This window comes from Macadamia integrifolia, chromosome 1, assembly GCF_013358625.1.
Source record: "Macadamia integrifolia cultivar HAES 741 chromosome 1, SCU_Mint_v3, whole genome shotgun sequence".
NCBI classification, from domain to species: domain Eukaryota; kingdom Viridiplantae; phylum Streptophyta; class Magnoliopsida; order Proteales; family Proteaceae; genus Macadamia; species Macadamia integrifolia.
This window is the reverse complement of record NC_056557.1, coordinates 4539908-4567680: the sequence shown is the minus strand read 5'-3', so window position 1 is coordinate 4567680 and position 27773 is coordinate 4539908. Positions and strand designations below refer to the sequence as shown.

At 39.3% G+C, this 27773-nt stretch overlaps 1 protein-coding gene across 3 annotated transcripts; it reads right to left on the bottom strand.

Annotated features, from left to right (window-relative positions):
- Positions 1-27773, bottom strand: LOC122078255 (nucleolin 2-like). Of its 3 annotated transcripts, XM_042644171.1 has the most exons (10): positions 27274-27773; positions 25025-25125; positions 24578-24941; positions 12232-12885; positions 12019-12144; positions 11771-11828; positions 11485-11546; positions 11288-11394; positions 11115-11202; positions 9626-10586 (listed from the first exon to the last, which is right to left on the bottom strand). In XM_042644171.1, exons 1-10 carry the CDS (start codon positions 27409-27411, stop codon positions 10251-10253), a joined length of 2034 nt encoding a protein of 677 aa, XP_042500105.1. In that variant the 5' UTR covers positions 27412-27773; the 3' UTR covers positions 9626-10250. The 3 variants fall into 3 exon arrangements, 2 of the variants coding, with proteins under 2 accessions (XP_042500105.1, XP_042500098.1); XR_006140019.1 differs by lacking the exons at positions 9626-10586; positions 11115-11202; positions 11288-11394 and adding exons at positions 1-951; positions 1647-1759; positions 1853-1959 and having other exon boundaries at positions 12019-12885; XM_042644164.1 differs by having other exon boundaries at positions 12019-12885; positions 27274-27772.

Genomic DNA, 27773 nt, shown 5'->3' with positions numbered 1-27773 from the left:
TGAACTCCGAAAAAGAAAATTGATGTTTTACTAACACAAGATTGTAAGGAAATATACAGGATGACAAATAAGTGCAACAGACGCCATCAGAATGAACTTTTGTAATTTTACTCTGCTTCATTTTGTTTTCCTTTTTCTTCCCCTAGGCGAGTGCAAATAACACCTTAACTGAAGTTTAAAGATTACCTAGAAGTCTTCAAAGCCCAGGATTCTACTTCTCTCTACATTCACATATTTCTTTCTACACAGATGGCATCATTTCTCCCCGCAAAAAGGCACTTAGGTGACAAAAGAATGAATTAAGGAAACTATCACAGCCTTCCACTCCTTTCCTTCAATGTCCACTGTGCCCTCATCCCCGGAAAAACAGAAAACAAATCAAAAGAAGTTTTAGAACCCCCCCCCCCTCTTTCACCCAATCCCCTTCAGAGTGACCACCAAATCAGATCATGCTTATCAATGTGGCAGTCACAGAAATCGAAACCGGTATAATTCTTCCCGGCAACTGATTTTGATGATACAAGGCTTCAAATAATTGTCATCGAATTTTGGCTTGTTATTATAGAAGTGAACATTCTGAATGTAATCAGGGCAGCCAGGAAAAAAACTGATAAATTAAGCAGGAGCAGGGGCAGAATTTCCTTCTGGCTTATTAGGTCCTGTACGAATGTAGGTAAGACTCTGGGCAGCAGATGGAACATTGTTGTTGGTAAGTGTGGATCAATGCTGGACACTTGCACTGCCCTCCCCACCTGTTGTGGATTGGGAATCTCTCTTCCACTGCAAGCTCCGGGCACCAGATTTGATTGGGAGACGAACCCTGAATGCACCTGGGATGCCCCTTGGAAAAGGAACTCTCGCAAGCCTAGCAGCAAATGGTGATGCTTAGGGCATGCGAGGCCAAGTCATAAGAGAAGCAGTTTCTTGATTGGCAGAGCCTCTCTTGACAACCTGCAAGAAGAAAAGACAGAATGTAACTTGCTCAGCATGCAACAAATGTCAGAAAATAAAATGTCCAGGGATGCCTTCACACTAATGCGACCACTAGGTCACAATGGAGACCACCCTATCAGATCATATCTAGATGATGCAATCAGTGGTCCAACATAGCAACACTTCAAATGTTTCTTAGAATGTTTACCCAAAAAAAAAAAAATTCTTAGAATGAAGAAGCATTCATGAGCTTTCAAGGAATGTTCATAAAAATCTACGATCAATTGTAAGTGGTTCAATTTACCCATTTGTCTGCTGATCATAAAAATCCAGCAACCAGCTGGGTGGTCAGAATACACGACCGGTAAGTTCTGGACATGCACAACCATTATTCAATCTGACACACTTAACAAAAGAATATTACATCTAAAACACAGTTCAGATGTGGAATGGATCACCAGTCCAACTGGTCTACAACTATTCTGATTGGATAAACAGTATCAAGATGGGTATCAAACAAAAATTTGGAGAATTGTTCAGGACCGAATGATCTACAATTAACCCAACCTGACTATACCCTCATCCCAATGATCCTCACAAACTTGCTAAAGAACAAGAAATTTCATCATCAACAATTAACACAACTATACTAAAATTTGTTGCAAAGGATCAAAACTACTACCACCAATTATATTCCTCGTCTTTTAGTATACCTTCAGAATAAGTGACATAAAGGAGGTGCCGTTCAGAGACAAAGCATTCTCTGTAGATGTTGCGCATAAAAAAGGATCAAAGCTTCTTTGTGCATAAACCCACATAGGCCGACCTGCTCAGTAGATGATTTTAGCTACTATGTAACCAAAACATTCTGAAGGAAAAATATAAAAATATGTCAGAAACAGTTTGTGTAGAAACCCACCCTTTTGGTTGCCCAGTTGCTGCATCAGTCACAATAACAACTTTTAGAATTTCCCCAAACTTATTGAAATGCCAGGAAAGGGTATCCTTGGTGGCTGCAAAATGAACCTACAAAAACCAATAGTAGTGCAGAACATCAGAAACAAGAAGATGCCCTTCCTATGCTGGTAAACTAAGGTTGGAGTCAAGATTTATTACATTGCTAACATAGATGGTCCGAGATTCAGCATCCTCCAAAGGACGACCTGTAGAACATGAACCTGCAAAACAGCAGGAAAAGCCGTTAGCTAACCAAAAACCAGAAGAAGATTCATAACCAAACTAAGGAGACTATCATGAGATCATGATTTTGTAATGAAGAAATCTACGATGAAACACAAATAAATAGAGTGATCATAGAATGCACAGCTGTTATGTTGATTAGATAGCACAAATGCAGGCCTTGAAGATCAGCAGCTCCCGAAACAATGGAATCTATTCTTACCAGGGGTGGTAGACAGTCTTCAGAGACTGATGATTCATGTCAATGATTGGGACACAAGCACCACATCAGTTATCCAGTACAAAGAGTAAGCGCAAAAGAAGGAAATGAAGCTGCAATAGAAGTCCAAGTAGAAAAGGAATTAAGGACTCCTATTACATAATTCTGGCTTTCAGTACAACATCAAATAATAATCAGATGACTAAACTCCATAACAATGTTAACTTACATGTTCATTACCAGCCACAATGTTGTTATTCTCCTTTGACAGCTGAGCACCAGGTTCCCTGCAACCACATCAGTCTCCTGAACAGCTTTACAGTTCTCGATTTCCATGACCTCCCTTGGTTCCTGGTAATGTGATGGTTTCCATGTGTTTACATTCACAGAGATATTCACAATCTTACAAGATGAGTTTGTGATTGTATTAAGAGGAACCTGATCTTGCATCCACTTTTTCCTTGCAACCTCATCCTTGTTCTTGGCTACACTATACTCCACCGTCAGCGATTCCCTCTCCTTCCCACTACATGTGCCGGTCTGAGAAGCATCTATGACTCCACAACCCACGACTTTGATATCTTCATACCCATCATTATCAGATACAGAATCGGAAGCCAACTCTGCTTCCCTGTCCAGTATTGCTGTATTCCCATTGACTTTTTCACCGTATTCATGTCTTCGAACATAATCTGAGTGAGTCAAGCGTGGAGTCTGATCAAAATCTGTTTCCATAATGTTTGATGACCTACATTCTGGCAATTGTTCGGTCACCCGTGAAACATCCATACTATGACCCAAACGGTCAAACACATCCCCGAACATCTAACCTTAACTACATCTTCCGCAGCTTCTGCTGCAGCTTTGATTGCAGTTGCCATAGCATTTGGCAATCTTGCCATAGCTTTGATACTGAAAACTGCTCTCATTTTTCCATAGACCTAAGCACCTTTCCGAACCACGTAAATCCTTGTGTTGTGTCATTGCTTGTTTGTTTGTTTTCATCTGTATGATTTTTTTTAGGGGGTTCTTGATTTCGACACATATCTCAAGCAAAAAAAAAAAAAAGACACCCTCAGACTTATCCCAACTAAACGGGTCAGCAAATAAGCAACAATATGTTAAATAACATACATTACCACAAGAACTACAATTGATTCAACACAAGAAGAATTAAACACATCACTTTGGGACAACTCCAGAGATAGAATAGAACTTGTATACTTTTATGATGCACGAACTGTGTAACACCTTTCATTCGTAAATTTATTTTCAGATCTGGAGAAGCCTCATCAAAGTGTATCCATATCTTCAAGGAAACAATAAAATTTTCAGCCACACATTGCCAGTTGTGCAGCTAATTTGAGACTTAGAATCAGTTAAAATGAGGGCAATCAAACATTCAAAATAAATAAAAAATAAAAAATCAGAAGATATGATTAATAGTGCGCGCTCCTTAAACCGTTTAGACCTAGAAAACTCAAAAGATATTTTTGTCCAAAAATAGATGGTTAACAAATTATTATAAGGGTATTGAACGGAGCCAAATTATCCCACCGATAGAAGCGCCTCAACATAACTAAAGCTCAACAACATCAAAACTTCTGACATGTTAAGTTAATGTAGATCTAACAACAAATCTAGGGTACGGACTCGTAATTTCAGGCAAACAAACCATCAAAGGTCCAAGAAACACAGAGAGATACAGAAAGTATATAGTACACGAAGAACATTTATGCAGTGGATGAGAAGATAGAATCACCTCATACAAGCTCTTCTCTTTCTTCGGAGACTGTTTGAGATCCTCTTGGTTCTGATCTTCCTCCTTGTTTTCTTCAGAAACCCTAACTTTCTTCTTCTTCGCCATTTCGTTGAAGAAAAGATCCTCTACAGAATCACAGACAAATGTCATCACTCACAGTGTAAGCAGAGGAACGAAGGAGCAATGTTTCTTATTTATACCATTTCTCTGCGCCAGCGATCTGTACTATTATCACATTCCCACCATTTTCTTCGTTCCCGCCCATACGTAGGAAATTCGGATTCGGGAATTATTTGAGTGAAGAATTATTTGAAATAATTCGATTGGTTAATTTAAGAATTTAATAAAAAAAAATGGTAAAAAGACAGACGAAATAAAAATTGGAGTCGAATTCGAATTCAAGAATTATTCAATTAAAAAAATAAAAGTCAGACAAAAAATTTGGATATTATTTCTATAGTTTATTGTATATTTTTTATTTATCAAGTTATTAACTTGATTTGTATACTTAGAAAGAGCAAATTACTTTATACAATAAAATAAAAAACTATGAAAAAATTATCATTGAGTGATAAAAGCAATGGTTATTGTAATCCAATTTCTACTCATGAAATAGATTAGGCCCCAAAACAGTGAAAACAAGATTACAACTACAATTAAATAAATAAATAAATTGATTACAAAAAATTTTCACTATCCTTTTGCTTGGGTTCACAAGACCCATATTGCACTAAGACGTACTAATTTTTCAAAATTAAAGCAACAATATAAAAGAAGATTGATTAATACGGTGATATGAATCTGTCCTGGTCCCTCGGAACCTCAAATTATCCATCAAGGCTTGATATCTCCGCTATCTTAAGATGAACTGATGAAATTATGAGAAAAAAATGAAACAAATAGTAGATTCCTATGATTATTACAGAAGATTTAGGTGGAGAAAAAAGATGGGAAGAAAGATGCGAAAATTTGGGGGAGAAGAAGATGAAAAAACAAAAAAAAACATTCGGTGGTGGTACCGGTCATATATGACGTTTGTGTTTTTTTTTTTTTAAATACTGTTTAAGTGGACCGAATAATTCGGTTTAATTCAGTTCAGCCCGAATTATTCTCGTTTTAAATTCAAATTAGTAAAAAACTTGTTTTTTACCGAATTTTATTTTTAATTCGGATTCGGTCAGAATTTTTTATTTAATTCGGAAAAATTCTGTTCGGCCGAATTATTCGACCGAATTGTTAACTAGGTTCCCGCCCAAGAGTTTCTCGTTTTAGGAGGGATCTACACGCCGCTACATATTGGCTTTTAAAAACTCGATTCGGATCGGCCAATATCGGTTGGATCATATCACTATCAGCCTTAACTAATCCTGGTCCTTGACCAATAAGAAATTGGACCAAAATCAATTCAGCCAGACCAAACGGACCAATTGACACTCTTTACCATAGCATGCTTCGACAGTTGACTATTATTTTTTTTTTGGGAAAAAATGTTCTTTGAGCAACTAGAGCATGGTATACTTAGTACTTTTGTCTCTATATCGCTCCTTCTAACATGAAATGACTTCAACTCATGCTTTCCAATGAAAGCAAGGTTTTAAAACTTGAGATCAATCAAGAATGATACTGATCCGGATCACCATGGATAGTACCATAACAGATAGATTTACCCTTGTTTTTTAGGGGATTAACATAAACCTTACCCTGTTTTGTAGAAGTTTTAAGACCAAAGAGTTTTAAAACCTTGGCAATGAGAGAGTTACAGTCTAGTAATAAGAACTAAAGTTTCCAAAAGAGCAACAGTAATGAACTACCTCCCCATCAGGTCTTGCGACCATAGATGACATTGGAAAGTACCTGCCGGAAACTGCGCTAGTAGATTTCCGGTGCCGGAGAACTGGATCTCTGATGCAGAAACTGATAGAAATCTCCATTAAAAAGAGCCCAATTGAGTTCAAGAAATCTGCATCTACTCTTCCTCAATGTTACTCTCAAATCCCAACACTAGAAATCTCAAAACCTCAATTCTAGGCAAACCTAGATCTTTCAAATCATTAATCATGGAATACGATGAACTGATCAGGCATCATGATATGCTCCATGTAGCTTCCTCTTCTGCTCCTATATTATTTCTTTTCCAAATACTCACCATTGATACCCAAAACCTTGGAGTTGAAGATATAGGAAGCAGCAGAGGAAGCTACAGAGAAAATATCATGAACATTATCTCTGTTTGTTTGTACCAAGGCATCCCCACCAGAGGATAATAAAACCGCCCACTGGCCCTGCCCCTGCCCCTGCCCCTGCCCCTAAATAACAAACTTCCCCACCAGCTTAACGTCAAACCATTGATTGGTTCAATCAAAAACAGACCACAACTGAACGTAGCTAGGCTCCCCAGATCCCAAGAATCTGGATCGGCCCAATACCAAAGGCTACAGGAAATCATTGCTTAAAGCTAACTCATCCATCCATCCATCCATCCCCTAATCGTAACTGTTTTCGCCCACTTGATCACCTCTAACCAAACAAACAAGTAACTACGTACCCAAGCCAAATTAGAACTTGCTACATATCTCTCTCTCTCTCTCTCTCTCTCTCTCTCTCTCTCTCTCTCTCTCTCTCTCTACCAGAATTAGAATTGAAATAACTAATTTGTAACTCCACCAACAAACAATGGCTGGGGCCTTAAATATATAAGGGCTCTTCTTCCCTTAAAGCACAACATCTTATATATTATACCCTTTTCCTCCTCCATTTTAGAAGATAGACAGAATTAAAGTTGTAGAGAGCCTGAACATCAGATCTCTTTTCAGAAGTTGATCAGACAGTTGAAGTCTCCAGAAATCATAGACAATAGTCGTTCTTGTATCCAAGGCCACTACAATAGGCTGACTTTTGTCTATTATTTCTTGGAGCTTTCATCTATCTGAAATGGTGAGTGCACTACAACTGGGTGAGGTTCTAAATTTGTTCTCTTGGTCTCCCCATTCACCCTATCCAGTGGGCACAGCCCTGTGCCCTTTTACTGTGGATCTCACAAGCTCCTCCTAAGGTAATTCAAGAAACCAAGGAATAAACTTATTATTTTATTTTATTTTTTTATGATTATCTTCAGTGACCTACTCTCTAGAAGGAAAGAAGACATGGTGAGTAGTGAGTACTTGCAGATTCTTATATATATATATATATATATATTTTATTATTTTTTAATTAGTACCAATCTTTTTCAAGATTAGAACATGTTGAGATGATATTAGGAATTATTATATTTTGGGACTCTTTTCTAATAGTTAAGGTTTGAGTTCCCTATTGGAACTCTTTCCTAAATATCTGCAATTGAGTTTCATATCTTTTTTTAACTTGCTTGCTGTCCAAGATCTTCGTAATATGTAATATATATACTCTCCATCGGTTGAGGATGAATATACAGCAATTGATAAAAACATTATTTTCTGTATAACTTGATCTGCACATGTTACTAATATTTTCTTTGAAGTTCACCCATCTTCTTCTTTGTGTCAAGGATCAAACAAAAAAAGCTACTTTTCTTTCTGGACAGAGAAAAGGCAGCCTCTAGACACTTCAGTCTCCTCCATATCCTTCACCATCTGGCATATTGTTGAGTGCACCACATGGATGGCACCATCGTCTTGATCATCCTCATGAGCACATTCTCCTTCACATTGTCATGTCAATAAATATCATAACATCTAGGGTTTCCAACAATCCTATTAGCTTGTTCACAACAAGTCTCTTGATTACCTTCGTCGGTATCATAACCATAAAATGAAATGGAATTTCATTCCACCCCTTGTGTTTTCTTAGGGTACAGCCCCTCCCACTCTGGTTATCATATTGATATTGGCTAAGACCGATGCCATGCTCTATATTGTGAACTTAAACTATTCTCTATCTGAGATTTGACCGCATGAGTGAATGCAATGAATCGGGAGTAGGGGCCTCAAAAGAGATATTCCTTGTGCACATGTGGGTGTGAGATCAATCTCAGTCGTATTAGATCTGGTCCTTGAATTTATCCCCTAGGCATCTTGGGGTTGTTCAGTTATACCCCCACTGATTTCCTGTTGGTGTGAAAAAAACATGCACAATTAAAACCTAGTGTGGCAAAATAGGATGACTTGAAGAGATTACTCCTCAAGAAATGACGTGGCAAAGAAAGATAAGCTTGCCAGGAGCCATCTCTTACAAGGGAAATAAAGAGAGGGGAGGTTAATTTTAAATCAAATTTGAAAACTAAGTTTTTTATAATCATTATATGAAAAATAAAATAAAAATTGAGGTATTTTAGAATATCTCTTTGAGGAGATTTTCCATGTGGTGGGACAATGCCAATACCAATATTTGAACCTCGGTTGTTTTACGACACAAGCTGGTTTCAACCGTTTCAGCAGCCAAAGATATTGGTGGCAGTATCTCATAAAATATTAAACTTTTTTACACTTATCAACTTTTTTACTCAAGAACAAGAAGTATTCAATTTCGGAACCTATAGAAAATAAAAATATGCTGCTTATTTGTCACATGTTCAACCCTCAAAAACTATTACATTTTGTCTTCAATGGAGGGATTGCCAGGTTGCCCACGTATATTAGGATCTCTCATCCTAAACCTATGGGTGTAAAGTAGGAAGTGCCTCATGATACTTATATAGCCCACATAATTAGAAAGGAGAAAAAATACTAGAGATTTTGGGAGGGAAGTATATGATCATTAATGTGTCAAGTCATTTAAGTCTTCATTTCTTCGTCTTCCACCATGGCTGCTTCCACATTGGCTCTATCCTCTCCCTCTCTGGCCGGAATGGTTGTGAAGCTAAGCCCATTCACCTCTGAGCTTCTCGGCTGAGGGGTGTCGCTGACTCACTATGAAGAGGACCAGTACACCCAACCTCCTCTCATTCAGTAGCCCTTAATACGGCCCTGATCATTTCAAGTACTTGGTCCCCTTATCCAGTGAGCCTCCATCCTACATGATCGGAGAAATTCCCCACTGACTATAACTGAAGAATACAAGGAGATCCTTATTCGGCCATTGTGAAAGGAAAGATTTGGTGAAACTTGTTGAAGATAACATTGATTGGTAACGGAAAGAAAGATGATCATAAAAGAAGCACAGGTGATTTACAGAATTTATTTCAATATCATAATAAAAACATGGGAAAAAACTAGGCACACCACCTCTTTATAGCAAGCTCTCTCCCTCTCTCCCCCTATAAAATGGCTCCCCTGCCCCTCCTGCATGGAACCTCATCCACAACCCATTGGTGTCACCTGCTAGCTTACCATGTGGTGTGCCTATCCCTCTCCCTAAAAATATATTAAGAGAAGAAATAAAAGAAAGATCGACATTACTTGTGTAATCTTCTATATAATAATGCATTACGATAGGAGGAGCTTAAGATAACTTGCACAATCAAAGCCACAATGCAGAAAAACTATAAGGACCTTAAGATTCGCACGAGTCTTCCTTCAACAATAATTCTGAAAGCTTGGAGAGAGAAAAAGCAGATGTGAAGTCGGAAAAAGAAAATTGATGTTTTACTGACACAAGATGTAAAGAAATATACAGGATGAGAAATAAGTGCAACAGACACCATCAGAGTGAACTTTTGTAATTTTATTCTGCTTCATTTTGTTTTCTTTTTTTCCCCCTAGGCGAGTGCAAATAACACCTTAACTGAAGTTTAAAGATTACCTATGGACAAAGGCAAGCAGCAAAAGCCTTCAAAGCCCAGGATAGCACTTATCTCCATATTCACATATTTCTTTCTACACAAATAGCATCATTTCTCCCCGCAAAAAGGCACTTGGGTGACAAAAGAAGAATTAAGGAAACTATCACAGCCTTCCACTCCTTTCCTTCAATGTCCACTGTGCCCTCATCCCCGAAAAAACAGAAAACAAAATAAAAGAAGTTTTAAACCCCCCCCCTTTCACCCAATCCCCTTCAAAGTGACCACCAAATCAGATCATGCTTGTCAATGTGGCAGTCACAGAAATCGAAACCAGTATAATTCTTCCCAGCAACTGATTTTGATGATATAAGGCTTCAGATAATTGTCATCGGATTTTGCCTTGTTATTATGGAAATGAACATTCTGAATGTAATCAGGCAGCCAGGAAAAAAACTGATAAATTAAGCAGGAGCAGGGGCAGAATTTCCTTCTGGCTTATTAGGTCCTGTACGAATGTAGGTGAGACTCCGGGCAGCAGATGGAACATTGTTGTTGGTGAGTGTGGATCCATGCTGGACACTTGCACTGCCCTCCCCACCTGTTGTGGATTGGGAATCTCTCTTCCACTGCAAGCTCCGGGCACCAGATTTGACTGGGGGCCGAGCCCTGAATGCACCTGGGATGCCCCTTGGAAAAGGAACTCTCGCAAGCCTAGCAGCAAATGGTGATGCTCGGGGCATGCGAGGCCAAGTCATCATAGAAGCAGTTTCTTGACTGGCAGAGCCTCTCTTGACAACCTGCAAGAAGAAAAGATAAAATTTAACTTGCTCAGCATGCAACAAGATGTTGGAAAATAAAAATGTCCAGGGATGCCTTCACACTAATGCGACCACCAGGTCACAATGGAGACCACCATGTCAGATCATATCTAGATGATGCACAGTGGTCCAACATAGCACACTTCAAATATTTCTTAGAATGTTTACCAAAAAAAAATTGTTTCTTAGAATGAAGAATCATTCATGAGCTTTCAAGGAATGTTCATAATAATCTACGATCAATTGAAGTGGTTCAATTTACCCATTTGTCTGCTGATCATAAAAATCCAGCAACCAGCTGGGTGGTCAGAATACAAGACTGGTAAGTTCTGGACATGCACAATTAACCCAACCCGACTATCAGAAGGACCCTCATCCCAAATGACCCTTTCAAACTTGCTAAAGAACATGAAAATTCATCATCAACAATTAACACAACCATACTAAAATTTGTTGCAAAGGATCCAAACTACTACCACCAATTATATTCCTCGTCTGTTAGTATACCTTCAGAATGCGTGACATAAAGGAGGTGCCGTTCAGAGACAAAGCATTCTCAGCTGCTTCTTTGCGCATAAACTCCACATAGGCCGACCTGCTCAGTTGATGTTTTCAGCTACTATGTAAACAAAACAATCTGAAGTAAAAATATATCAGAAACAGTTCGTGTAGAAACCAACCCTTTTGGTTGCCCAGTTGCTGCATCAGTCACAATAACAACTTTTAGAATTTCCCCAAACTTATTGAAATGCCGGGAAAGAGCATCCTTGGTAGCTGCAAAATGAACCTACAAAAACCAACAGTAGCGCAGAACATCAGAAACAAGAAGGTACCCTTCCTATGCTGGTAAACTAAGGTTGGAGTCAAGATTTATTACATTGCTAACATAGATGGTCCTAGATTCAGCATCCTCCAAAGGACGACCTGTAGAACATGAACCTGCAAAATAGCAGGAAAAGCCGTTAGCTAACCAAAAACCAGAAGAAGATTCATAAACATACTAAGCAGACTATCATGTGATCAGGATTTTGTAATGAAGAAATCTAAGATGAAACACAAATAAATAGCGTGATCATAGAATGCACAGCTGTTATGTTGATTAGATAGCAGAAATGCAGACTTTGAAGATCAGCAGCTCCTGAAACAATGGAATCTATTCTTACCAGGGGGGGTAGACAGAGTCTTCAGAGACTCTCTCTGAGAATGTGTAATGGATGATTCCTGTCAATGATTGGGACATAAGCACCACATCAGTTATCCAGCACAAAGGGTAAGCACAAAAGAAGGAAATGAAGCTGCAATAGAAGTCCAAGTAGAAAAGGGATAAAGGACTCCTATTACATAATTCTGGCTTTCAGGTCAACATCAAATAATAATCAGATGACTAAACTCCATAACAATTTTAACTTACATGTTCATTACCAGCCACAATGTTGTTGTTATTCTCCTTTGACAGCTGAGCACCAGGTTTCCCTGCAACCACCTGAGTCTCCTGAACAGCTTTACAATTCTTGATTTCTGCGATCTCCCTTGGTTCCTGGTAATATGGTGGTTTCCATGTGTTTACATTCACAGAGATATTCACAATCTTACGAGATGTGTTTGTGATCGTATTAGGAGGAACCTGATCTTGCATCCATTTTTTCCTTGCAACCTCATCCTTGTTCTTGGCTACACTGTACTCCACCGTCAGCGATTCCCTCTCCTTCCCACTAGATGTGCCGGTCTGAGAAGCATCTCTGACTCCACGACCCACGACATTGATATCTTCATACCCATCATTATCAGATGCAGAATCGGAAGCCAATTCTGCTTCCCTGTCCAATAGTGCCGTATTCCCGTTGACTTCTTCATCATATTCATGTCTTCGAACATAATCTGAGTGAGTCAAGCCTGGAGTCTGATCAAAACCTGTTTCCATAATGTTTGATGACCTAAATTCTGGCAATTGGTCGGTCACCCGTGAAACGTCCATACTATGACCCAAACGGTCAAACACATTCCCCGAACATCTAACCTTAACTACATCTTCCGCAGCCTCCGCTGCAGCTTTGATTGCAGTTGCCATTGCATTTGGCACCCTTGCAACAGACTTTATTCTCTGAGGCTGCTCATCTGTTGATGAATCTACAGTTGCTGTAGAAACCACAGACCGAAGACGCTTTGAAGATGCCTCTGTTCTTAAATTTGATGGCCGTAAAGTACCCACTGCTTCTCTTACAGCAAATTGAAGCAGCCGACGAGAAGCATTAATAGATGGATAGGAAATTACCTCTCTCTGTCAGAAGTGCAGTAGAAGATTAGGGAAATTAAGAAGTAGCGTCATGGCACGCAGTCAATACTCACAGTTTCACTTTAACCAATAAGTAGAATATGCCAACTGGCTAACGAGTAAAACATTGTTGTTGCCCAAATCAAGGTATCCCCAAAAAACGGAAGTATTTTCACTTCTAAAATTGATAGTTTCACCTGGTAAGTTTATTGAGTTAAAAAAAGGTTACAATGGGCAGTTTGTGCAGTAATAAATAACAATATTTATTACTACATTCTTCACATGGTAAAATAAATGCATGTCCAATCATAGGAGATCTCCTTACCCAAATATCATCCCAATTGGATGATCTTAATCATTGAATGGGTGGACTTGTCTCGATCATCTAGAACAATCCAGTTAGAATTGAATTCCACTCATCAAGTTTGTAGGGACCACCAAGAGTGGCTAATTCTGACACCATAAAAAATCTAGAAGAGGCACTTTATTGAACACCCTAGCATAGGTGCCATCTAGCACATGGATAAGTAAGAAATATGAAACATTACAGTGCTAAACAAAATAATGTTCACCTGAAATTCAGTACATACTAATGGCATAAGCCACAAATTTCTTTTTATACTGGTGACCTTCCGAAACTGAACAAATAAATTACAAGTTCCACACAAAGCAACGCATTGTTTAAGTCAAGGGAGAGAGAGAGGCAGTAATGTAAAGAAGTTACTCATTAATCAGAGAAGTTGATGCTTTTCCTCCAAGTTCTAATAACTTGCACAAATAATTGGAGCCAAGGCAATTAATGTATCAAATGAGCCATCAGCTACGAGCAGAGCTGCATTGCAGATTTTCCCTTCAGCAGGGAAAGCCATTCCCCATCATAAATCCATTCTTCCCACAATTTTAAAGACGTGGATGCAACCCCAAAGCTTCATATATTGGATCTTCTTCGAGTTGCAAAAAAGGAGCAGACAGCCCCACTAGTGCTTTTCCTTCAACCATTCTACAAAACTCGCAGAGGAAAGAGTTTTTCACAACAGCGGGAGAATTGGTGCAGAAGCACTTCCTTGGACTGGGCCGAAACTGTTTAAGAGTCCCAACCGAGGACCCGACCCGCCCGACTTGGGATTTTGGTCCAGAAGGATAACTAGATATTTATTTTCTTTCTTTACTCTCTTGTGTCTTTTCTATTCTTCTTCCTTTTTCTTCCTTCTTTAGTCTCCTTCTCATCACTAGCTTCCTATTTAACCACGTTCTTTTTCTCTGGCATTTTGGTTAATACCAATATTCTCCTATTCTGGGTTTTGGCAATAGTTGCGGTCCAGCAAGTGTAGTTTGATATCTGTTGTGTTTGTTCTTCTCAGCCCCAATCCTGAGAACTAAATTTATTCTCTTAGGTGACCTTAGCCTGAACTTCTTTACCGATGAAACTCTTCTTGCCGGAAAATTTCTACTTGGAATCGTATTGGGTTATGCTATAACCGCTGGGTACAGTTCAAGTCCTTAAACCTCTTTTAATCGCTTACTGCTTGGGTGTCCTTTAGCCAATTGCTAAGGGTCTGGACATGACGAACTCTCACTAGAAATTTCGGATTCAACCACGTGTGTAAGTTCTATCAACTTAATCGAAAAGGGTTTCCACTTTGTCGACCAAATGATAAAGACAACCCTCAAATTGTGGTTGTTTGAAACCTTTTTTATGGTTAGTTCCAAATTTACCCCACACCTTTAATTTGTTTACCCCCAACAAATAAATACATATATCCCGTCCACCAAGTAGCACCTTAACCCATCTGATTATTTACCACAGACACTCCTTTGCAACTTCAGTATGATCACAGAACCGCCATTATTTCAAGCATTTGAGTTATCTAGTGCTTGGGTGGCCCATAGCAAACCCAAATACCGTTTCCAAACCCAGGGATCGCATCAATTTTACTTTATTTTTATCAGTTAAATGTAACATCTTATCATCCCGTCTAGTGAATGAGCAATGGCCTGCTTTTTTTTCCATCCTCTGAGGCAGTGTTTGAGGGTACGGGAGCTTCTGATCACTCTCCCATAATCCTTCAAATTAAGACTTACAACTCTGCAGGTCCCAACCTGTACTTCGATATGTGGGCTGATCATGTTGGACTTTTTCCACGTGGTCCGCAATGCCTGGGAGAGGCCAGTAGTATATTCCCATTTCCCCCTTGTGACTTTTTCTCTTAAGCTTGCCCTTAAAACTTGGAACAGCTGCTCCTTGAGGTAACATCTCCTCCGCAGTGTATAGCTGAAGAGTTTATCTTGAGACTATCCAAAGTCGACTCCAGGGTGATGTGGGAAATGTTTCTATGATTAAGGAGGAGAGATCCTTGTCCCTCAAGTTGTGTGATCTTATCCACATGGAAGGAAGTTTCTGCAGACAAAAATCTAGAGAGCCCAAAATTGACATTTTACGGAGTTCTTTAGTCTGACCTTATCTTGATCAAGTCCTATCTAAGGATGTCTTAGTATTCTTGCCTCCATCTCTTAGGAAGAGAAGATCCTTACTGCCATTAAAGCCATCAAAGTGAACAAGGTCCCTGGCCCTGACGGGTTCAGTATGTTTCAACTCTGCATGGGAGATTATCAAGGTGGATCTTATTTGAGCTATTCGAACCTTCTTTTTGGACCCCAGCCACGTTAAAAAGGTAAATCAAACTTTCTTATGCCTTCTTTCTAAAAGGGAGGGTGCTTGTGATGTGGCTGACTTTCATACTATCACTCTATGCAACCTATTATGTAAGTTTGTGACTAAGATATTAGCCAATCGGATGAAGAATATGGTGGCAGAGAAGCTTAGTACTAATCAGTCTGCATTTATTGAGGGTGTATTCCTGATAATATTCTGCTTTGCACCGAGTTGATTAGGGGTTTGATAGAAAATCCCCACCCACCCCCCCCCCAGCTGCCAGCCGTTAGCCGCTTTTCTTAAATTGGATAAATGCAGGAGTAGATCACAAGAAACTAACCCCCACAACTTATAAACCCCAAACAAGACAAATAGGACCAGGAAACAAGGGAATAAGACCATCAAATAAACCCCCAATGATACAATACCAATACAAGAGCAAAACCAGCCCAAAACCCAACCCGATAGGAGAGAGAAAGACCTGAAATATGGCTGGACAGAGAGGTGCGGCCAGGTCTGTAGGGCTCCAATTGAGCTGCACTCTTGGGTGTAGGTAGTCCCTAGGAAGGGCACAAAAACCTAAAAATTTGAAAGACTTCCGACGGACGGTTGTTGAGATATTCACTTTCTTGAAAATCAGACCTAGGACAGAGAATTTGTCAGAATTCTGCGGGGACAGCAGCTGGTAGCCTTGAATGGTTCTTCCAAGATGGATCGATTGATCCACTAATGATGTGGAACAGCCCCTAGCAAGACCAGGCAGATCAGACTTCAAATGGAGGAGATATTGGACATCGATTGGACTTCAAAACTGAAATTCCTTTGTTAGTCGATTCTGATTTAATAGGGCTTGACAGATCTGAAAACTCTCTCTTGGAAATCTCACAGCAACAATAATTAAGAACAGAAAATAGTCATGGAAACTAAGAAGAAAAAACAAGATGGAGGGTTGAGAAGAATGAAAGATAACAAAGGAATGGGTATCTCACCCCTCAGGTTTTGGGTATCACACCCCTCAAAGGTTTAGGCATCCCACCTCTCAATAACAGCTTTTAACTAAAGACTAATCAATCAATAATTCATTCATTCAAATTTGAGAATTGATTACATAAGCTCTTCTATTTAAAAAGAGCAGCATAGCAATCCTGTCATGACCAGGAGCTAGTTTCCAAATAGGACTAGACACTCCTAGTAGGACTTGGACTCTTAATAGGACTAGGACTAGGACTAAGACTAGAACTCCAACATGGAGTAGGTATCTAACTAGTCATTCACTAATAGGGAAACCTAAACTTACTCAAACTGAAATAACAAAGGAAATAGACTCAAAACAGGACTCTAACTAAACTAATGAATTAAATCCCGTTTTCCTACTTTCAACCCATATTTTAGGCCCATTAAAGTGGCCCATCACAAAGAAAACACATGTTGATGCAACTCAGCGATGGATTTAGGGAACTATCTTTTGACTTGATTTTTATTTACTTTCCTTTATTATTTGGAGATTAGATTACCAGTCTTTTATTTAGATTTTATTTTTATTTTTATTTTAGTTGCTATTTAAGTTTAGTTTCCATTTTTTATTAGCTTCCAAAATTATGTCATTATTTTCTCTAAATAGCCATGTAATAGAGAAGAACTCAGTTTTGAGATTTTGAAGTTTGAAGAATAGAAATTTTGGTATGAAACCATAGCTGCCGTGAGTTATTCTCCCCTCCCCTGACTCTCTTTTCTCTTCTCTCTATTCTTCTGCTTCTTTATTTCTTCTTCCTTATTTCTCCATATCCATTATTTCCTGGTTTTTTTTCCCTTACCCTGTTTTGGGCGACAGTTACAGCCCCACTTTAGAGAACCGATCTCTGTCTCCTTTAAGCTATTTGGACTGAGACTGTGGTAGACAGTTCACTACCAGTAAGCGACACAAACCCAAGAGGCATCTCCTTCAAATCTGGGTGTTGCTGTGAAGAAATACATACAAGATTCAGATCTGAGTTTTTACCACCACCAAACCTAGTTGCAGGTTCGATTCACATTCAAATCTGGGTTGTCGAGGTCTTGTGGTGCTGGACTCATAGTCAACCTGCAGCAGCAACCTTTCCTTTGAAGGTTTTGGCCAAGCCGAGGCCTAACTGAGAAGCCCTCTTCGAACTGAAATCTCTCACCATCGCCTCCCCTGTTTTGGTCCTAGGAAGAAGATAACACAATCATGAGTTGCCCCTTTTCTGCCTTTTAATTCTGATTTACCATTATGCCCGTCTTTTGGTCTCTAATTCTTTCATATCCCTTGTTTCTATTTCACTTCCTATTGTAGCCCTATCAAATCACTATCAATTCCTTTTAAGCCCCCTCTTCCAAACAGCTCATTAATAATCTGTTTATTTACATAACTGCCACTGGTTTGTTTAAATTGAATTATTTGTTGATTGTGGGCCCATAAGCGATCCGATTCCAACTTTTGGAACCCAGATCCGCAACACATGGGATCAAAGGCCCAATACATACATAACCCAAACCAAGGCTTATTTATAATAAAATAAGCCCATTAAGTGCAAGGTTTTTTTTCTAAAAGATGGCAAGTTGAGAAAAAATCCTTGCACTTAATGGGCTTATTTTATTGCAAATAAACCTTGGGTTGGGTTATGTATGTGATGGACCTTTATTCCTATGGGTTTTCTTTGTAATGGGCTACTTTAATGGGCCTAAAATATGGGTAGAAAGTAGGAAAACAAGATTTAATTCATTAGTTTAGTTAGAGTCTTGTTTTGAGTCTCTTTCTTTTGTTGTTTTAGTTTTAGTAAGTTTAGGTCTCCCTATTAGTGAATGACTAGTTAATTAGTCCTACTCCATGTTGGAGTTCTAAACCTTTTATTGGATATCCTTCAACAAATGCAATTGATGCAAGTGAAGCTCGATGAGGCTCAACGACATTGCATGGACTTCAAGTCCCTAGCACACCCTACCTTCGACTATGTGATTTCTGTCGTTGAATAACAGGTAGACGAACCAGAAGATGAACCACCAGTGGTAGAAGATGAGATGGCATCGTTGGAAGTTGAAGATCAACTTGTGGAAAAATTTAAATCGGTTTGATGCAGTTGTACGATGGACTAAGGAAAAAAAAAATCTTTTGATTTGATTTTCTTTTGTTTTAGAAACAATTTCCTTTGAATTTAGCTAGCTTCCAATTTTATAATAGTCTCCTTTTCAGTAGTTGCCATTAATTGTTTGATTTTTTCCTTTATATTGGATATGTAAACGACGGAGAAGTTGGTTTTTTTGAGAATTTGAAGTTTAGAATGACAGTCATGGCTGCCGTGATGCTTGCATCTCCCTCTTCCCATCCCTAAATTCTTCTTTTTTGTTTTCTTCTCTGATCCTCTCCTCTCCTCTCTATTGTTATTGTAGTTACTGTTACTCTTGCTGGTTTCTCTCCTAGCCCTATTCTGGGCAATAGATACAGAACTGAAAGAAGTCTTCACAGAGGTCTTATTTCCACTCGATTGATCTTGATGTTAGGGTTGAGAGTAGGGCTATTATAGGCGATCAGAATATTGGAGATCCTTCCTCAAATCATCCTCTATTGAGAGCTGGTCAACCAGTTGCAGGTTCTGGTTCTTCCATCACTGCCAGATCTGGTTGCAGAAGGTGTTGCTCCTCTTTGGTTGCTGTTTCGAAGTGTCTTCCGGTGGATCAAAGGGCCATAGAGGATCCAAGCTTCGCCCAAGGTTTGGGGCTGAATCGATGTGCAGGGAGAGAGTTCTCATCACCGCCATCTCTCTTTGTTTTGCTGCTAGTTCTTGTTTGTGTCGTGAGGTTGAAGACAACCTCATAAAGTGAGTATTTTATTATTATTTTTTCCCCTTATTTCCTCAAGTGCCTTACCTTTTACACTTATTCTGGTTTGTCCTTATTTTAAATCCCTTTTCCTAGTTTTGTTCTTGACCATACGTTTGTTTTTTTTTTCACTCAAAGTCACTTTTGGTTTTCCTTTGGCTAAGTTCCACTTAATTACAAAACTGCCATTTTGTTATAAGGTTATACTTATTTACAGAATTGCCATTCTCTTTAACTTGAGTTTAATTACAATTCTTCCATTAGTTATCACTATTGTTTATTGAGTGTCCAAGTAAGCCTTAAGCGATCCGATTTCAATTCTTGGAATCCGGATTCGCATCACGATTGATATCCTCAGTGAATCAACTAATTTTATTTTTCCGAGTTACTACTTCACCTATGACCTACGCGTCGTGGATTTCCATAGCATTCGATCATGGTTTTGATGGTGACTTCATACAGGCAAAGATGGAAATTGATCGATAGGTGTTGATTCTCCCGTTCTACGAAACTCGTGGACGAGTTTTTCTCAACATCGGGGGAATTGATGTAGAGAAGTCACTTAATGGGCTTATTTTATTGCAAATAAGCCTTGGGTTGGGTTATATATGTATTGGACTTTTGTTCCCATGGGTTTTCTTTGTAATGGGCCACTTTAATGGGCCTAAAATATAGGTAGAAAGTAGGAAAACGGGATTTAATTCAGTAGCTTAGTTAGAGTCTTGTTTTGAGTCTATTTCTTTTGTTATTTCAGTTTTAATCAGTTTAGGTTTTCTTATTAATGAATGAATAGTTAACTGGTCCTACTCCATGTTGGAGTTCTAGTATAGTCCTATTTGGAGTCCAACTCCTATTATGTAATGTCTAGTCCTACTTGGAGCCTAACTCCTAGTTAGATTATGATTGCTGGTCTGCCCTCTTTATATAGAGGAGCTAATGTACTCTAATTGGACAGATTTGAAGATTGCTAAATTGAGTTAATGTTTGGGAGCCTTAGGGTTGTGTGTGTCTGTGTGGGACCCTCCTTTCCCCTTTTCTTCATGCGCTTTCTCTCCCTCCTTGGTTGGATTTGTGCAATATCTAATTGTGTGATCCCTTCCTCCCCCTGCTATTCTGAATTCCCCTCTTCCCTAAGGCCTACCCCATCACACTAAGGCCCCTAAGCCGGATGGGTTCAATGCTCACATTTTCAAGAGTTCTAGGGACATCATCGGGATGGACTATGTTGCTGCCATCCAGTGGTTCTTCTCCACATCATTTATGCCTAGGTCAGTTAATTTGAATTTCATTTGTCTTATTCCCAAATCACCAGTCAGCTAGGTTTGGTGGTTACAGGCCTATTGCTCTGTGCAACCTTCTTTATAAATTCGTCTAAAATCATTGCCAGTAGGCTCCAATCAGTTATTAGCACCTGCTATCTCCCGTAACCAATCTGCTTTCATTAAAGGAGATCCATTGTGGATAACATTTTGGTGTTCAATGATGTTATGGGGATTAATCATAAGAGTTCTCTCCTTCTGCAATTTTGAAAATTGACCTCCATTAGGCCTATGATTCCTTGAAGTGGAATTTTATCCTTAAAACAATGTCCTGCATGGGGTTTATTGAAATGTTTATTTTGTGGGTAAAGAGTTGTATTCAATCTTCTATAGTCTCCATCTTAATTAATGAGAGCTCTACCGGCTACTTTGCTAGAGGTAAGGAAAACAGGCAAGAGTATCCTATGTCTCCTTACTTGTTCACCATAGCAATGGAAGGCTTACTACTCTGTTGAACAAGTTGGTAGAGGATTCGAGTATTCAGTTCATTCCTCGATGCAAACCTCTTTTGTTGTCTCACTTGATTTTTGCAGATGATCTGACAATCTTTGTAAATGAAAAATTCTTCGTAGATGACCGGAGTATTCAGCTCATTCCTCGATGCAAACCTTTTTTGTTGTCTCACTTGATTTTTGCAGATGATCTGACGACCTTTGTAAAGGACAAATTCTCCTCAATCTCAACAATTATGGGAACTTTAGATACCTTCCCAACTCTTTCAGGGCTCCATCTTAACTGCTCCATTGGAGCAGACCTCAGCTTAGGGATCAGATTCTGACCTTGACTGGATTCATTGATACTCAATACCTATTAAACATCTAGGGGGGTCCCTCTGATTTCTAGGAAATTGAAGGCAGCTGATTGTGCTCCCCATTTTTTATCTCTTGAGGAGGTGGCTTGAAGGATGGAAATCCAGATTTTTATCTTTTGTTGGGTGTCTTCCCAAAAGGAGTCCCAATGGGTGAGATGGGTGTCAAGTAGCTATCTAAAAGGGGAATCTATTTGGACCGTCCAACCTCCCCACAACTGTTCTTGGGTTTGAAGCAAGGTTCTCAAATATAGGGAACATGGCCTTTTGTTCATCATTCCATTGGTGATGGCTTATACACCATGTTGTGGTTGGATCCTTGGCATCTGGATGGCATCCTTATTCTCAAATATGGGGAGCATGGTCTTTTGTTCGTTATTCCATTGGGACAGGATTAGATATGATGTTCGATCGGATAGACTAGCCCTGGTGCTGTCCATTCTCAGGGATGGTGGGTGGGACCCTAAACCCTTCTCCTCTGTGGACCTGATCCATGTATGGAGTCAGTTGGCAGGTATTAGTAAGCTTCACGACTCGGAGCTTGATTCCATTAGATGGGCTGCTCACTCATCCAGTATCTTCTCTTCTAGATTGGGATGGGATATTCTCAGGACATATCACCCTCGAATTGAGGGGGGGCCTTCACCCTTGCATTTGGTTTCCGACTAGCATTCCTCGCCATTGTTTCACGACTTGGAGATGTTTGGCAGCTGCCCTTACCACCAAAGACGAGCTTAGATAGAGATCTATCCAGGTTGAACCCTTTTGTTGATTTATGTTGGGTGAAATTGGAGTAGAGATCAACTATTTTTCAACTGCCCTTTTTTTATTAGATTTGGAGGGCCGTCCTTAGTTGACCACCCTTCTAGCATCCTAGGGAGGAGTGTTGTCCTCGATGCTAAGTGGATTGGGAAAGCTTACCATGGGGACACTATTGGATGCACTAGCAAGCTGACGTTTTGTAGTACCATAGACCACATTTGGAGGGAAGGGACTAAGTAATATAAGGAATGTTACCCGCACTAGTCCAACGATCATCAGAGACATTTGCATTGATGTTGAAGACAGATGCCAAGGTATTTCTCCCAAGGGACCCAAATCTTCTAGGAATTTGTACTTGGCCGAGAAATGGGATATCTACCCCCACTTGGTCTGCAAGTTCCGAGTGAGAATTCTTCACACTTATGGTGGATGCGCTGTAATCTTTTTTCAGTTTTGGATCCTCGCATTTCCTATTAGTGGAGGGATGTCCTTCTTACTATCCGAGGGGCTGTCCTTGTGAGAGTAGTAGGATCCTCCAGCTTGTGTGATTATCTTTCCTTTCTTTTCCTCCTTCTTAATAAAATTGATACAACTATTGAAGAAAAAAACGAATCATGATCTTCATTAACTTCAAATCCTAAACCCTTCCAAACATCAAACCCCTCAATGGTATTTTCTAATACTATCCAGATTTTTCTCAACTTTACCAGAATTTCCCTTTACATTTTTTAAATTTCAGATGCCAACTTAAAAGGGGCGATGGATTTAGAAGAAATAACTTTGATTGGTTTTCTTATTTACTTCCCTTTTTAGGCTTAGAATTAGTTTGGCAGTACTCTTACTTGATGAGATTTTATTTCTATCCTAGTTTAGATGCAATATTTGTTCCAATTTCAATTAGGAAAGTAGGTTTATTTTCAAGTCTTTAAATAGTGTTTCTGTACCCAACGGAGGATGGAATTTGAATTGAATGAATTTGAACAATGATGTTTTGGTTGGAAATGATGGCTGCCATGGGTTGTTTTCTTCTTCCCCTTCCCTGACTTTCTTTTTTTTTCCCTCTATTCTTCCTCTCCTACTGTTCATTCTCTCTGTTGCTGGTCGATCCCTTGTTCTGGGTGATAGATGCAGCCTCAGATTAGTGGATCAAACTCCTTGGTGCTCGACCTGGTGGGATTGAGACTTAGGTTATAAGTTCCTTCCCATTGGGCGACATAACTCCTCAAGCTCCAGCTCCAGCTCCAAAGCCCGCCTCAATCCTAAGATCGAAGCCAAGTTTCAGGCCTGACCTGGGTGTTATCGCCATTTTCAGTTTCATGTGCTTCCCACGTCCTTCCAGCCTGCCGACCTGACCAGCTATTGTGTGGATTTGGAAGAGCCTCCTCTTGCGACCCCACGCCTGAAATTTCAGGCCTAACAGAGAGGGTTTGAAGGAGCTACTCCCATCGCAAGCTGCAGCCCCTTCTCTTCTTGCAGGTCGACCAAGGAAGGAGAAGACTTGGTCGTGGGTTATCCCCTGGTTTGACCATTATACCCTTCCTTTACTTATTAATCTCTTTTGTCCTAACTTTAATTGTGATTTCCTGAACTACCCTTGCTTATTAGTCGATTGAATCTTTACTTGTGTTTTAAGTTCAGCCTAATTACAAAACTGCCACCTCCCTTAAAACTTCCATTTATTTACATAACTGCCATTCTCTTTGATATTTGGGTTATAAAATTGTGCCATTGATTAATTAAGTGGGCCCTAAGCGATCCGATTTCAGTCCTTGGAATCCGGATCCGCATCACCTACACTACATGAGAGCCAAAGAAATGGAAGGGAAATGAAAGGGAGGGAAGACCTGTTTGAAATAAAATAACAAGGAAATTAGTAACTTTCCTAAAATAGGGAATTCCGCTCATACAATAATATGGCATATTTTTTTCGTTCTTTCCCTCCCCCTTCCAACACTCAATTATTCTGACTAAATCATCCAGGAGCCCCCTATTAGATATAATAGAGAAAATTAAATACATAAATCTTCTAGTAATGAAAATTATACAAGTTAGAAAGAAACCAGAATAACACCTAAAGTATCTACAAAAAAATAATAATTAATAGAACCTAAAATCCAGACATTTTCAGGTGGGAACTCCAAACCCTTTCAAATATCAACAAGAAGATGGGCATAGAGTAACCTAGAACTCATTCACCAGGAAGAAATTCAACTTCTAGTTCCCCAAATACAAAAGAAAAGTAAGGGCAACATCAATGTCCAATTCCATGAGGAACAAAGCATATAAGCAATGTTTACTAAAAGAAAGTAATGAAGTTCTAACCTTAGTTTGATGTCCCTCTTCTTGTCGACTCCGTTTTTCCTGGACCAAAGGCTTGGGAGAACGAGATCGCTTCAAACGACCAGATTTCTGATGATTTTTCTCCTCTGGATGAAAACTTTCAATCTCAGAACTTCGAAGAGGAGGAGGTTCATCCACCTCCCTTACCAGTCCTTTCCATTCCCTATTCCGCCGGCTTCTAGATTCCTTGGTATCTTTTTCTCTTTCAGGTTCAGAATCCAACTGTTGAGGATCATTTCTTGTCACATCTTCCCCAAATATTGGTTTCACTTCGGCATTTTCTTCTTGATCACGTACTGAAGGTTGAACATACAAATGTAAATTTGTAGAGAGATGGTCCCAGAGCCTGAAAAGAGATAGCACTGAAATTGATGACAACTTGTAGCAAGTGAATAATTCTATGGCATGACTGGAGTGAAGTCAAATTACCATGAAACAAAAGAATCACTGTCATCCCCCAAAAATACATTCAGCTCATTCCTTGCCTCATCCTTGTGCTTTCCATTCCTTAGTAAGACGATGACATATTCCTGAAAATGCAAATTGAGAAATCAGAAAAACAATAATGGCAAATGTTCCAATATGTTTCTTACATAATAAGCTTCTCAATATTATGAGTGTGTGTGTGTGTGTGTGTGTGTGTGTGTGTGTGTATATATATATATATATAACAGACTATTTAAGCAATCAATTACTGATTACCAAAGCATGGCTATGCAACATCATAAAAGTTACTGTCCATCCCTGCAACTTGAGGGAACTTGCCATTTTAGGACTTCAATTATGGTTTCTCAACTTCAATCCTCAAACGGTCAAATACTAGTGTTATCTTCAAGTATAGCAATTTTTTCCCCTTTTGATTTTCCAAGACTAAACATAAGAGAGATTAAGTCCTTGCCATTACTGCTAGATTAAGTGGTATAGGATCAACCCTCCTACATCAGAATTGTTCCTCCTCTTTAATCCCACACCATCACTTTCTAGTAAAATGGAAACCATTTCCTGATCAAGTTACCGTAGAGCATTTCCATACGGAATTTAGCAATTCGAAATCGAACATAATTACACAGTAGTGGAGGATGTGTGTTTTATTAAGGTCCCAGATTCCCTTCCTCGAGGAAAACCTATGTACTTCAAAAACAACACTTCTCCAAGCAACATAGGAGGCTTGCAAGAGTTTTAAATTACCCATTAGAGATGTTGATTCCCCCTGAGTCATCCTCCACAGTACCTTTTCTCATCAACCCAACCCTCCCCCCCAAAGGGCCCCAATAGTGAATAATGTATGTCTCCTAGCCTCACAGAGCACCCTTTTTAATCAACAAACTAGAAATGCAGTCCCACAATTTGCTCCTAAAGCCTCTGCTAGATCTCTCTCTTCCACTTACTGAAAGATGCCTTGAAGATGTGAACTAGAAATATGAATGGGACAAGTCACAAGGGGTAATTTAACCACATGCCTCCCTTCAAACTAAAGAAGCCTTTACTGGAATCCTTGATGAGAGCTTAATAGTTCATCAACCAAAGGACTCTCCAATTTTCATCAATCTCGTGGAAAATGAGGCTTTTTTATTCATTGATATAATCTTTAAAATCAAAACCTTCATTTTCATAGGCCTTTTCTCAATCAATCTACGAGCGATGCCCTCTCCACCAAAAGGCTAATCAGAATCACATTCTATATTTTGGCAATAAGGATCTCATCCAATATCACCACATTAATTCCAACAACTCTCAAAGGTGATGTGTTTTTCTTTTGGCCATTAGAACAGAAGCACAAGACTAGAAAAAACTCCAGACAAAACGAAATTGGTGTATAATGATACTGGAAGCCATCAGATTCATTCCATTAGGGACCAGATGTCAAAAGGAGTGGGAGGTGAAAACACAAGCAAGTGGCCATGGAATAAAAATGAGTAAATACTTGAACTTCCATGGACCCTTTGTTAACCCCAAATAGTGAAGCTTCTAAATATTTTCCTTCACCAGTAGGGAACTCAAAATCTAATTTGTAATGCATCCAAAAGCCCAGAAGCAATATAATTTTCAGTCATAGTGTCACGTGATTGTCCAGAGTGCAGTAGATTTTTCAGTTCAAGTGTTAAAGATTCTTTCTTCCAAAAAGGAGGTGGCAGCAATTTTTTTTTCTTTTAAACCGCAAAGTCACGAGTTAAGCAGATCAAAACATGAACATCTGATTCGAAGCCTGCTTACATGTCAAGAACAGTTATAGGAGCATCCCTTAATCCCCTTAACTGTTTTCTTGAAGTAGTTCATGGTATCTCCATTGGGTGGGAAGAAGAACTTCAAATCTGAGATAGAAAATCGACCTAATTCACTGCTAGCATGTCAGACACGTGAGCGATAAGTTATCTCCGTTTCCAGTGCGATACATGGATGCATAGTAACTGAAAAAATACTGATCACTGAGAGCTCGGATTATTCCCTGTGGATGGTGAAACCACAGAGACAACTTATATTAAAAGGAATAACAAAATGATAAACTAAAACCTCTCTAAACCAAAAAATTTAAACGTTCCACAACGTACATCCCATCAAACACTCGTGTGAACAAAGAAATACAACAAAGCAACAGTTCGTGCAACAGACGCTGATAGATGCATAGAAAATATAGAAAAAAAAAAAAAATAGAAAGAGAGAAAAAAGCGAACACGTACCACCAGAATGTCGTCCGTGTAATCTCCCATGAACTCTTTCAACTTATCCATCACTCTCTCACGCAGCCTCGCCGCTCCGTCGCCGCTGAAATTATTAACCCTAAATGTCCGATCGTCATCTCGATCGGTACCTTCCATCTCCTAATTTCTGCTATATAATATGTAAAGATACCGGAGCTCCAGGGGTGAGTTAAAAAGATACCCTAGTTTGCATCTTCGATGGACATTCGCATACAACTGAGATCCTCAGAATCGAAACCTTATGATTCTAAAAAATCCTAATCGAATGCGATCTGTGCGAATAAGTTACTTAGATGAATTCCGCAAAGAAACTCGATACGAATATCTACTAAAGAAAGAAACGCGGAAATAAAGATAGGTTCTTCCGATCAACAGAAGTTTTCCGGCGACAAGTTCCTCCACGGCAGCAAAAAACCCCAAGCGCCTTTCCCGGGGTGTTCCAAAACCACCACTGACCCGTGTGTGGTTTCTATGCGTGT